General features: G+C 36.1%; 1 protein-coding gene across 2 annotated transcripts in view; it reads left to right on the forward strand.

The window, feature by feature from the left end:
- Window positions 1–13,194, forward strand: part of LOC127791774 (uncharacterized) — a 30,363-nt gene that overhangs the window by 1,849 nt on the left and 15,320 nt on the right. For both annotated transcript variants that reach the window (XM_052321807.1, XM_052321809.1), the window contains exons 3-13: window positions 1,367–1,675; window positions 1,805–1,894; window positions 2,209–2,676; window positions 2,798–2,905; window positions 6,130–6,260; window positions 6,363–6,495; window positions 10,615–10,978; window positions 11,094–11,608; window positions 12,087–12,269; window positions 12,338–12,496; window positions 12,817–12,891. In XM_052321807.1, coding sequence (XP_052177767.1) covers window positions 1,367–1,675; window positions 1,805–1,894; window positions 2,209–2,676; window positions 2,798–2,905; window positions 6,130–6,260; window positions 6,363–6,495; window positions 10,615–10,978; window positions 11,094–11,608; window positions 12,087–12,269; window positions 12,338–12,496; window positions 12,817–12,891 — 2,535 coding nt within the window. The remainder of the gene's footprint in view (window positions 1–1,366; window positions 1,676–1,804; window positions 1,895–2,208; window positions 2,677–2,797; window positions 2,906–6,129; window positions 6,261–6,362; window positions 6,496–10,614; window positions 10,979–11,093; window positions 11,609–12,086; window positions 12,270–12,337; window positions 12,497–12,816; window positions 12,892–13,194) is intronic.

The following is a 13,194-nucleotide window of genomic DNA, read 5'->3' on the forward strand; positions in this document are numbered from 1 at the left end:
CTAACATTATTGCCAGGCAGTTTAGTCATTAGCTTCTTTATGTATGCTTAACTGTTTTCATGTCAATTAAAGAAGAAAAAAAAAAGGAACAAAAAGTATAAAATAGAAGAATGTTGATGGAGATATCTGTGAAGAATTTGAGAGAGGTTTCTTTTTAAAGTTTGCCCTACTATTGGTTTTCTGTTACACCCCCCCCCCCTTTTCTCTTCTTGGTCATCATCATCACCATCAACTACAACTTATTCTTCTTAGCCAAAAAAAAGAAAAAGAAAAAACTTCAACCTATTCTAACCAAGTTAGGGTTGGTGGCATGGCATTCATAACTTCAGTTGACTTCTAAAAGTCACATTGATAATTCAAATCCATGCAAAAGAACAATGTGACAAAATTTTACCCTAGATACCCTTCTTGATGCAATGCAACCCTCCAGTGAGGGAATGATGAGATAAAGTTCTAGCACCATCCTCATATGTAAAAGTTACATGATATGGTGGTGCATGAAGACAATTAATATGGTTGTGTTCCATCACATAGTTGATATTATGAACCCAACTTGTGCAATATGGAAATACAACTAATACCACCTTTCTTGGCGTTCTTTCTAAATTCTTGATCATGAGTGTTTACAGCTTGATATTGTTGCTTACTCAATTCCTTGACTCTATATCATGATAGGAGCTAGTGGCTGTGGGTACTTCATTTTTTCTTTTCCGTAATGGTTTTTCTTGCTTTGTTTTAAGTTTCTCTTACTGTGATGTTGGTGTTTGATTGCTCAGCGCTAAGAGATATCTTACTAGAAGCTTGATGTTCATGCCCTTTCCATTTTGGAAATTCTATATGACTTGAATTTCTTCTTGTTCTATTAAATTATAGTTATAGAATGTTGGTCTCACCCCAAGTGTAATTTGTATATCTGTAACTTTAATGGGTGCTAGTGTTTTTCTTCTCTCTCTCTCTGTGGGGCAGGGAGTGAGGGTTGTTTCACATTTGACGGTGTCACAATTGTTATGTTTGTGTGCTTGGCTGAGGTATGGACATTGTTTCATAACTTTGGCTGTCTCTTTGTATCCGTGTGTTTCAGATCTGTTGTTAATGCACATAAGTGATTACTAAGTATAAGGTGAAGAAAGGATCACATGGAAACTGATAATTCATGGTTTTGCAACAAGTGGTGCTACAACACCCATAGCAAAAAATCACTGTTCTCTTCTTGTTTTATTAGATAATGTTGCCCCATAAAGGTGAAAATTTTCTTTCTTTTTTTATTGTTTTGCATGTTGGCATGTGAACCGTCAATGTAGGAGATCTTACTTGATGACATATTGAAGAATTTTTCCAATCTCAAGGATGGTTTATGGCTTTGTAGATGGTCGTAGTGTTGAAGAAATTGACTTATGGGGCTATGCTTTCTCCATCTGAGGCTTCAGAAGAATTCCGTGAGGGAATAATAAGATGTTTCAAGGCACTGCTCCTTAGTTTGCATTCATGCTCCAACAGGTCTTGTTCATGCAAAGAAATTAACGGCTTGCCTTCTCTGTTAGCAAGGAGAGATTTGCAATCACCAAATAGAATACCTGCAAAGTATGACTCAGAGATAGAAGAGTGCTTGCTTGCATTTCTCCAATCTCAATCTGCTTCTGCTGCCATTGGGCACTGGCTGTCACTTCTCCTGAAAGTAATTTTACTTTATCTGTTGGGAGTATTGTGGAGCCGTAGTTAAGTTTTTGATAATGTTTATTTACTGTTCCTTTGTTTTTGTGCATGCAATATTTTTTCTGGCTTGATCTCTGGGTTTTATAACAAGGCTGCAGACACTGAGGCCGCACGAGGGCATCGAGGAAGTGCAAAGCTCCGTGTGGAAGCCTTTTTGACACTTCGTGTACTTGTTGCTAAGGTAATTCTTTGACATTTGGTCAGTCTTAATGCTGCAAAGTTGAGATTTAGGTGAGCTTGTGCTTTTGGACTCATTGTCTTGGTGTTAAGCTGGGTCCTCTTTTCCAAATGGATGAGAGTTCCATTATGAAAGACCTTATTTAAATTGTAATAGTTAACCTAAATGTTTTTCTGGAGTTCAAGTTCACAGAGCCTCGAGTGATTTTATAAATTTTTAATTGTAACAGTGGACTTGGTGGTTTTGTGAGATGGAAGTGTTTCTTGATAGAAGAAGCCAAAGTAATATTCAATATGTTGTTGTGGTTGCTCTTGCAGGTTGGTACTGCAGATGCACTAGCATTCTTTTTACCAGGTGTTGTTAGTCAATTTGCCAAGGTGTTGCATGCCTCAAGAACAATGATTAGTGGGGCTGCTGGAAGCCTGGAAGCAATTGACCAAGCAATTAGAGGTTTGGCTGAGTTCCTTATGATAGTTCTTGATGATAATGCTAATTTATCTGGTCTTAATATATCCATGAGTGAAAGACCTGGCTTTCATTCAAACAAGAGTGAATCTGCACAATCCGTTCTGGAGGAACTCCGTCACTTGCCTGTTAAATCTCAAGGTCAGGGTGAAGTGGTAGTAGACAATTCAATGGAAGCTGTACATGCAGATGCTTCCAAAGGAAAGGGGAGTGTCAATGTGGGCAACAAGATAGGATCTTTACATGTGAGCCGTACAAAAGATTGGATGATTAGAACTTCAGCACATGTGAATAAACTACTGTCTGCAACATTTCCACATGTGGGTTCTTAGAACTGAATTTGTAACAGTTGTTTTCTGTAATTATTTTATATTCAACTTTGTTTTCCCATTATGGCAAATAATTTGTCCTTAATTTGCTAATTTTCCACATGGTTGTTAGCTTTGCATTCATCCCACAGAAAAATTGAGACGAGGACTTTTGGCTGCTATTCAAGGATTGTATTCAAAATGTAGTTATACACTGAAAGATAGCAGACTGATGCAATTGGTAAGCTGGGAACCAGATTCATATGATAAGAAATTGTTATTGCCAGTATTGCCTTGGTGTGCTTGAAGTAAAACAATTGATACCAGCAATTTTAAGCATTTGATGTGTTACAGATTCACTCTTTCTCTTTGTTTTTATAGAGTTAAACATGAAATTTCTGATGCTTTGGCCACAAGTGCAAAATAGATTGGAAATTTATTATCCTTGTAAAAGCTATGAAATGTCACAAAAGTTCATGACTTCAAATTTATTTATCAGTTTTGCAGATAATTTCCTTCTTGTGATGATTGATGTTCTAATTCGACCTTGTTGATTTGATGGAACACAATAATAAACCATTTATGATATTTTCTACTTTTTTGAATATTTTGGTCAAATTGACTGAATTTTTGAATTTTGGTTTGAATTTTGAGAACTTAATAGGTGATTATGGTTAGGATGACTAGTGAGGCCTCTAAATGATTTTGAGTTGGATGATTAGTAAGGGATCTATCTGTTACAGACTGAGCTCATGCTATTTGGAAAGCAAATCAGCTAACTGCTGGTGGTGGGATTGATAGACTGAATACATGTCTAATGCTTGTTAGACAAGTTGTGTGGTTGTTAGCTGAAGTTTTAGCCATTGCAATAAGCAATGGTCCCCCTGAAATTATTCTTATGGAACATTGTTGACTGTTACCTCTTTGGTGAATATTTTACGTGTTCATTCTTATTTTCTTTTTATAGTTAATTCTCAAGTATACATCTCCATAATATTAAGCTGTTATTCTTTTCCTATATTTCCAGATAACAAGTTTTTCTAGTAATAACAAGCTATCTCGTTCTTATGGTGAATTTAGTGCATAATTAGGATCTTGCAATTGGCTCAGCTCAAAAAAAAAAAAAAAAAGAGCAAAATAGGTTTTTTGTTTTTCTTTCAAAACCATCTCCATCATTTTCCCAACTCAAAGACCAGGTCTTATGGTCAACAATTCTATGGCTAAACAAATTTTGTTTTCAAATAACCTAAATTTATGTTTTAATCCTTGCTTAAGTGTCTCCTCGTCCATCATAACATGGCCTGTAAGGTTGAAACCATAATAGGTCTTGCAGCTTACTTATCATTTATGTCACTAAATGCATACATCCACCAGAGTGCTTTCCTTCATTTATTTAGCATTTTCATACTCTTACAAGGATACTCCATAAGTTTCAAATAATCAATGGTGTTAGGCACCCTAAAAATGTTCCTTCTTTTGTCAATTTTTTTTTTTTTTTTACAAAAAAGAATAGTTGCATGTAATGTGAGTATTTAACTTCTATTTCAGAAGAAGTTATAGATATATTAGTTAAGCTCAAGTTTTTCTGGGAAAAAAATATCTTGTTTCTTTCATGTTGAAATGTTCAAAATTTTACTGTTTCCTAGAAGAGAACATGAAAAAAAAATGGAACAATGGAACAATGGATTTTCAACATTTTAGGACAAATAACAATATTTACAGAAGCTCACTGAAATTCTACCAAACATTTTTTAAATGAATTGAGTTTTTTCAACACTTGCTATGAATATATAGCATAATAAATTTCTATTTAATAATATTTATCTTTATTTACCCTTTTTATAAATCAAAATGTCAGACAACAAATAAAATCTAAGATTAGAGTTTATTTCAATTGACTGAAAGGGAGCTGATGAGTACAGACATGATTAAGGACAATTAACCTCTTACTTTGGCACCATGTATGGCATACTTTCAGAAATATATGGCCAGTATGATCTTTTTCTCAGTGCTCAGACCTTTTTTTCTCTTGAGTATCTAATGTTTTATTGACTTTCTTGAACCTCCTTGTTGTTCTTGTTATATGAATAAAAAACAAAAAGAAAAATGAAGGTTTAACAATTTGTAGGAAGGATCCCCTAAACTTGAGAAATAACTTAAATTTTTGTTTACTATTATTGTAGTTATTCCTGTTCATGGAAAATTGAAAATCTTTTTAATTGGAACCCGTACATTTTTCCTTGATAAGATTGCATTGTATGATACCAGTTTCTATTCGCTGAGAATTCATATTAGTTGGATTGTATTAGGTGTTGTATGGGGTAAATTACATTACTAATCCCCGAACAAATTCTGTTAATGAAACTGATGTGATGCATATTAATATAATCTCCAAAATCACTTGATTGTGGGATTTAGGTTAAGTGGTTTTAGGGTTTATATTAATATTTGCCACGTTAGTTTTTGCTAACAGAATTTGACCCAAAAAAAAAACCAAAGAGACTAAATTTTAACAAAAATCAAAGTCCATTGGTTATGCTGACAAAAATTAAAGTACAATGATTAGTTTGTTATATAATGCAAAATTTAGGGACCAACAGTGTAATTTACCTGTGCTGTATATATTAGTTGCACCTTGTACCTAGCTTCGATAACTTGTACATAGCAGTTACAGTAGTTTAGTATAAATACTTGTAACCCTAGCTCAGTATAATTCAATCAGTTTTTCCCTCCAATCTCTCTTTTTCCCTCTCTTCTTTTCTCTCAGTTCTGCATATCATTTCATGAACAAAGTAAGGTCTCTTAGGCAGAGAACCCAAGATCTAGAAGCTTAGTTTGAGAGAAATCGAACTCTTACTTTGATTAATCAAGGGAACTGACTTTATACATAATTCTATGTTATCTAATCCTAATACTTAGGAGATAATATACAACAGAAATTTAAGATACACAAGATAAGATAACTACCACATCCTACTCCTATTAATTCTCCTGATTTTTAGGAACTTATCTAGATTATCTCTTGTGGGTCTTCAATTACTTATCAACTCATGATCAGGACTCCTTCCTTGGGTAGACGCCTTAGCATTTACTCCTTTTCTTTTCGGTGAGACTCCTTAGTAGACTAGGACTCTCCAACATTTCACACTATTTTATATTGTTCTATTCTTTTCAAATTGGCTAGTTGTGCCCTTATGTAACAGTCTGTGTAGACTTCAAAACATATTTTAACTACTGAGTTTGCATGAACATTTGTACTTCTTTTAGTTTTGTTTCCAAGTGTTTTTTATGCATCCTATTTTTTGTAGTGTTTTTTATATGTTTCCTTATTTTTTTAGTTATAGCCCATAAAATTGATGTTTTGATCCTTGATTATTGCATTGTTGACATGGTACACATGAACAGCCTAATAGATTATTTTATTTGTACATTTACTTGTCATGTTTTCCCCTTGTCCCCGTGCAGGAGTGCTTATGTGTATTAGCTTGTGATGAATCAGAAGAGGTATCTGCAGCTGCACAGGCTTTCCTTTCGTATCTATTCTCATCAAGCAGGAAACAAGATGTACAGTATGACTTTGCTGAGATATTCAGCAGGTTTATGTTTTTGTTCATATATGATAAAAGCTTGAAGTGAGATAGGGGTACTTTATCTAGAAGAACATGAGCTTACCACATGTAAAATTTTCTTTCTAGCAGGCTAATTGAAAAGCTCCCAAAGGTGTTGCTGAGAAGAGAAGAGTCACTTGCACTGTCAGAGGTTCAGAAATTACTAGTAGTCATTTATGTCTCTGGTCCTCAACTTGTGGCAGATCACCTTCTACAGTCTCCTGTATGTGTTATCCTCCCCAATCCTCGGGTTCTTCTTGGGGATAATTATTTCAAGTTATTTCTTCATTTGTTTCCTATTCATAGTACCAGTAGAATTCTTCCATTACAATTTCCCAATTTCTGGTTCAACCTATAGCTTTTTGAAGAAGCTAGCAGTTTCTCCAATAGTGGATATGTAACTGTCATACTGTGCACTATCCAGTTCCTTCTACAGTCTGATTCAGTATGCTAGATGGATGTAATAGACAGAAATACAGAGTAAGGTGTGCATGAAGCGTGCAACAGCTTTTAGTAGAATTTCACACCTAAAAAAAACAAACAATTATAACAAGGTGCAATCTCCCTCTAGGATGCGTGTCAGACACTGACACTCATATGTCACTCAGGCAAATGTGTCCTAACATTTTATTAACTTCTCGATAATTGAATATGCCGATGGGATCACATATATTTTTGTTAGATAGTATTGACAGTAAAAATAATAATATAAAAAGATATAAGTTAACCCTCTATCTACCAAGTTAAGCTTTTAAATTAAATGGTAGTTAACAATTTAACATGGTATCAGAGTAGGCGAAGGTCTTGACTTCAAATCTCACTACTAACCCAATATTTCATTTGTTGCATATGTTTGGACTAGGTATGAAGTGAAGCCTAACTACACTTGAGGAGGCATGTTGAGAGTACAAAAATAATATAAAAGATATGTTAACCTTCTATCTACTTGCTTAAACTTTTAGATCAGGTAGTAGTTAACAATTTAACACACAACATTATATATAATGCAACCCTAAGAACATATTGGGATGGAGGGTGAGGCGAGTCCATATGACGACCCCACCCTTGGAGACCTCGGCCAAGGGAACCAAGGGAGAGGTGTCAAAAAGAAAGGGTACATGCTGGAGTCATGAAGGAAAACACCACACCACAATCATCTCATAACCGATATCAAGGTTATATATACAAAACTAAACATCAAGTATTGACATATATAACGGGATCACCCATAACATCTCAAACGAAAATAACACATGGCCCTTAAAAGAACAAAACATCTATAGACAAGCACCACGCCAAAATCCCCCATGGACCTTCTAGCTGGAACTACTCTGTACACGTCTAGACATTGGACCCCACATTGTTAGGCTCCCTTTCTTCTGTAGACTTGCCTCTACTTGGAATGATGTAAGTGCAAGTGAGCCACAAGACCCAGCAAACATAATAAAATAAAAGGTAATAAGAGTACCAAGGACTGAATCATAGATAATAACGAGTATCTCCGCTCATGCACTTACGGAAGAGAGTAACTAAGTCATATGCACCATGATCATGTAATAACATGCACCCATGATATACTAGAGTTAAGCCACAAATGAACATGTATAAAGAATAAAGTGCATGTTCCCACAAACTCTGATATAACCATAACTATATCAAGGGATCGAAGTCCCACACGAGTCCGGATTTATAGTCCACTCGAGTTTCCGGCTTAATGCCGTAAAGGATATATTCCAGCGGATCTCGTCCGCAGCGCGCATCAAGTATCACATGTTCTCCCAAAACCATGCCATGTATAAGCATAAACATCATGTCCCACAAAACCCATGCATAGGACCACTTATAAACCACATGCACAATGCCAAGAATAATCTTATAACCATATTTAAAATGCATAGGACACACTCAAGGATAGAGAAACATGACTTAAGAGGAAGAAAAGAGGCATTTAAGTTTATAGGAGCTATTTGGGCTGAAAATTGCAGCATTCGGTCGATAGATTGCCCTTTGGAAGTCAAACTGTTGACAAATTGCCCCCAATCTGTCGACAGTCAGATCCACAATGCCCCCAAAACCCCTGCTTCTCACACCTGAAACCATGGCAAAATGGATCAAAACCTTGCCAAATCTTCATTCTAGCCAAAGAGGCATCCTTCCCAAGAAAAGTAGGGAGAAAAAGCCCTATCGGAATCATTTACAAGGAGGATAACCAAGTGGAAGGAAATAAATTACAATCATGTAGCTACTGTGCAACTCAAAACAGAGGGTTTCCATAAAATCGTTTCAAAAACTGAAATTCAAGTCTTCCAAACCAGTAAAAGGAAGAGAGCTTGCCTTAGCTTCCTTCTTGATCAAGTCCTAGCCCTTCTTTACCTTCAACCCAGCTTAATATTTTGCTTTAATTTAATCCCCCATTTCCAGCCCACTTTGGCATATTAATTACCTTCATTTAGCACTTAATTTCTATAAATTTGAAGGCCATTTACCTTGCATTTTAGCAACTTCTTCACAGCCCCTCCAATTTTGACTTGTTGCCTTCTTCTTCTTTGACTTTTGACTATTCCACCCCTTTGCTTGCTCTTTTGACTTGTCTACCAATTTCCTTCTTCAATCCCTTTGTGCTTCACCCAGTATATGCCAAGTAATTCCTCAAGTTATTTTTTCCACATGTAGAGTAATTCACATGATAATACTACCTAAGTGGCTGTAACCCACTATCGGGGAGTTATAGTCCAATTTGGGTTGAGATTGCTACTGCTATTTGAAACACAACAAAATCTGTTCTAGGAAAATCAAAGAGAAAAGCCCAAAATAGAAAGAGTCACAATGGTGGAGTGAAGAGGTACAATAAAAAAAAAAAAATCAAAATCTAGAGAGCTTGCTATAATATGCTATACATGTCATAATGAGAAAACCTCGAGCAAAAAAGAAGGCGGTCAGTGAAGCAATGCCAAAAGTGTATGAAAATTTGTACCACTTAAAACCAAACATGGGAATATATGTACATATATATATATATAATTGGCTAAAGGCAAAGAAAGAAAAACAAGCAATTTGAGCTAAGTAAAGTGCATAAAAATTGAAAATCAATAAGTGCTAGTAAATTGAGGGGTTGTTAAGAAGAGATGGAAGGAGTATTTTTCAAAGTTATTTAATGAATGTGGATAAACAAATACTGCATTTAGACATCTTTGTAATGTTGAAAAAGATAGAAATGCATATTCTATAGATGTATTTGTTTGAATAAAGTGAATCAAGCTATGAAAAAGATGCAGAATAGTAAAATTGTTAGATTGGATAACATCCCAATAGAAGCAGGGAATATATAGGAAAAGAAGGCATTTTATGGAATACGCATTACATGTCATCCGAGTAACTGCACTCTAGGCTTTGTTTACGAGAATAAAGGAGAAGTTAAAAGTTGTAGAAATTATAGGGGGATCCAGGAAATGAGTTATACTGTGAAACTTTGGGAGAGGGTGATTAAGCAATGTTAAGAAGAGAAACTATAAAAACGACGCTCCTAATACACAAGGCTCCCTACTTTTTGAAGGTCATGAGAGGGTGTTTTTGTACAGTCTGTCTTGGCTTTGCAAAGAGATTGCTTCCACAACTTAAACCTGTGTCATGGACATGCAATTGTAATAAATTGGGATTAGTTGATTGTATTGGGATTTAGTTGATGTTAGCCAGGAAGAGCAATTTGGCAATTAGGCTAAACTTTTAAGTTCAAATTACCCCATGTAATGGTTGAGCAAGTGGGCCTTGGCGTCACTCTTGAGAGCTGGATCAGCATATATACATGTTGATTCTGCGCCCCACATTATCGAAGATCAATAAACAATTCATCTCTCCCGCCTCTCCCTCTCGTTCTCTCTCGTCTATTCCCTCTCAATTCTCTATGTTCTTCCCTCTTAATTTTTCTAATTCTCCCCAATCTGAGGAGAATTTCCCTTGTCAAAGTTCGACTTTGACATTCTGGTATCAGAATAAGTTCTTGGGTGGCGATCGCACCAGAATTCACCATGGCTGACGGTACACATATGAAACAAATGGAAGCACAGCTACAACAAGTCACCGTGGCAGTGTCCGATATGCAGATTCGGATGGGAAGCATGGAGTCATCCATGGAGGCAGTGGTGGAAAGGAGGATCGAAGGGGCCATGGATCGATGGCGGGAGGAGAACCAGGAGAAACACAATCAACTGAAGGAGCAGATGCAGATGTTCCCACTCTGATATTCCTTATGTTGTATTTGTTCTCTTTAACCATATCAGCTTAGTTAGAATTACTTCTTGGCCTTAATGATCATGTTTGCTGATATTGTATGTGGATTGTGTAGGTGACAACTGCTAGATTCTTGGATGTTTTTGCCCTCTGCTTGAGTCAGAATTCAGTTTTTGCTGGTTCTCTTGACAGACTTATTTCAGGAAGGCCGTCCTCAGCTGGATACCTGCAGTCGTTAACTGAGATGAGAGCTAGCATTTGCTATACCAAAGATGATGAGGCAATCACAGATGCTACTCCATATGACAACTCAAGTTTTCCTAATATTCAGAAAAAGAAGTTACCTCATCCACCAGTAAATCTGCAAAAGGAATATGAGCTTCCTCGCATGCCACCTTGGTTTGTTCATGTTGGCAGTCAGAAGCTATACCAAGCTCTTGCTGGAATTCTTAGACTCATTGGTTTATCCTTAGTGACAGGTTGGCTGGATTTTACAACTCAATTGGTATTTTTTTTTTAAGGTCTTTATTCTCTGCTCCAATCTTAACCTTAGTTTTTTCTTTTTTCTTTTTATTCTTTCTTCCTTATTGCTAGATTCTAGTGGTGAAGGGTCCCTGTCAATTGTCATTGATGTTCCACTTGGCTTCTTGAGGAAATTGGTTGCTGAAGTCAGGGTGAAAGACGAAGAAAGCTGGCAAACTTGGTACAATAGGACTGGATCAGGACTGTTGGTGCGGCAGGCTAGCACTGCTGTATGTATATTGAATGAGATAATTTTTGGTGCCTCGGATAAAGCGGTTGATGCTTTTGCGAGGATGTTTCAAGGGTGTAGGTTAAGATTGGAGAAGATGGAAGGATGTCATGCACTGTTGGATGATATTCAAGCTGGCAAGTTTGAACAACCTATGCCTTCTGCATCCTTTTGGAAGTTTTCTCAGGAGAAGGGTGGAAGAAATCATCTGATAGCTTCCATTGGGAGCATTTTACATGAATACCTATCTTCTGAAGTTTGGAGTCTTCCCTTAGAGCATAAATCCTCCCTTCAGCAGCCTGACGGTGAAGTTGAAGATATTAATTTGCACTTCTTCCACGATGTTGCCCTTCTGCACCAGGAAATAACATTTTCTTCACTATAGATGTGCATAAATATTTAATAGTTTCTACCAGTTTGTCGAATGTTGAATTACATACCAATCAAATCTTTAGTATATGAACTCAGTATGAAATCTGGTGAGGGTGTGTCGAGTGTAAGATCTCCTTGGACCCTAAATTTTAGGGTGCATGATATGCGTGAAAAGTTGATTACAGGTATTTAGATAAGTCATGAGCCTTTAAGTTGGCAGTATTTCTATAATATAAGATGCTTCCATTACTCAGGAATCTACTTGATACCACATATGACTTGGGGGGAGGAAAAGGAGATTTGCATCTATATCTATTGGTTTTGTAGTGGGAATAGGAATCTTGAGTAACACTGTTGTTCATATTGATGGATAGTCATTTATGTTGAATAGAATTTTATAATTTATACAGTTGAATTGAAGACGTTTGAAGTGCATGGAATTGATACTAGTGTTATTATATCAACAGGTTATTATTGATGGGATAGGCATCTTCAGTCTGTGCCTTGGGAAACTTTTTTCTTCTTCTGGACTTCTTCATTTATCTCTTTATGTGTTGCTTGAGAATCTTATCTGCCCTAACTCCCAAATAAGAAGTGCATGTGATACTACCTTACATGTTATTTCTTGTGCGTCTGGTTACCAAACGGTGAGTGTACATGGTAATTATATTTCAAGATCTTTTGATTTCCGTTGTTAATGAACTTAATTTTGCAGGTGGGGCACCTAGTTTTGGCAAACTCAGACTATATAGTTGATTCCATATGTCGACAGTTACGCCATTTGGATCTTAATCCTCATGCACCTAATGTGCTTGCTGCCATGCTTTCTTATATTGGGGTGGCACATAAAATATTGCCATTGTTGGAAGAACCGGTATGGTTGTTGGACTGTGCCTCTTAAGTATTTCTTTGGAAATTCTGAAGTTTCTAGAACATTTATTCTTTATAGTATCCTGTTCTGATTCCCTCCTGGATTTGTTTTTCTAAATGTCATTGACAGATGTTATCCTCCCAAGTTTTTTGAACCTGCGGAAACTATAATATGTTGTGCTTTTATTTAAGAACTCAGATTCACCCATACTTATTTTTATTTTGCTTTCCTTTTATTTAATTAATTGCGATTCTTGTTGCCCCATAATTTTTCATTTTGGTTAGTGGGAAATTGTGATTTTGTGGCTCAATGAAATTGTACAGATGCGCTCTGTTTCTTTGGAACTTGAGATTCTTGGCCGCCACCAGCACCCTGATTTAACTATTCCTTTTCTGAAGGTAATATTTTGTTTTACTGTTGTCTTTTTCTTTACCCTATTGCAGTAGGATAGAGGTTTGATATGTTGTTTTCTTCTTATTCCTTACTATTTTGGTTTGGCATATATTTGATGAGGTTGGGGTGACAAAATAACTTTAAGCAATGAGGGATAAATAACAGTTAAATATTGCCTTAAGGGGTATATTATAAAGGATACCATGTAAATTATGCATACTTATCGTTGAAAATAAATTGAGGCACATGTATCAGTTGCCACACCTTGCATAAGACATTGGTGAAGAACTCAATATTGATATATGTGT

Source organism: Diospyros lotus, chromosome 15 (genome assembly GCF_014633365.1).
Source record: "Diospyros lotus cultivar Yz01 chromosome 15, ASM1463336v1, whole genome shotgun sequence".
NCBI lineage: Eukaryota > Viridiplantae > Streptophyta > Magnoliopsida > Ericales > Ebenaceae > Diospyros > Diospyros lotus.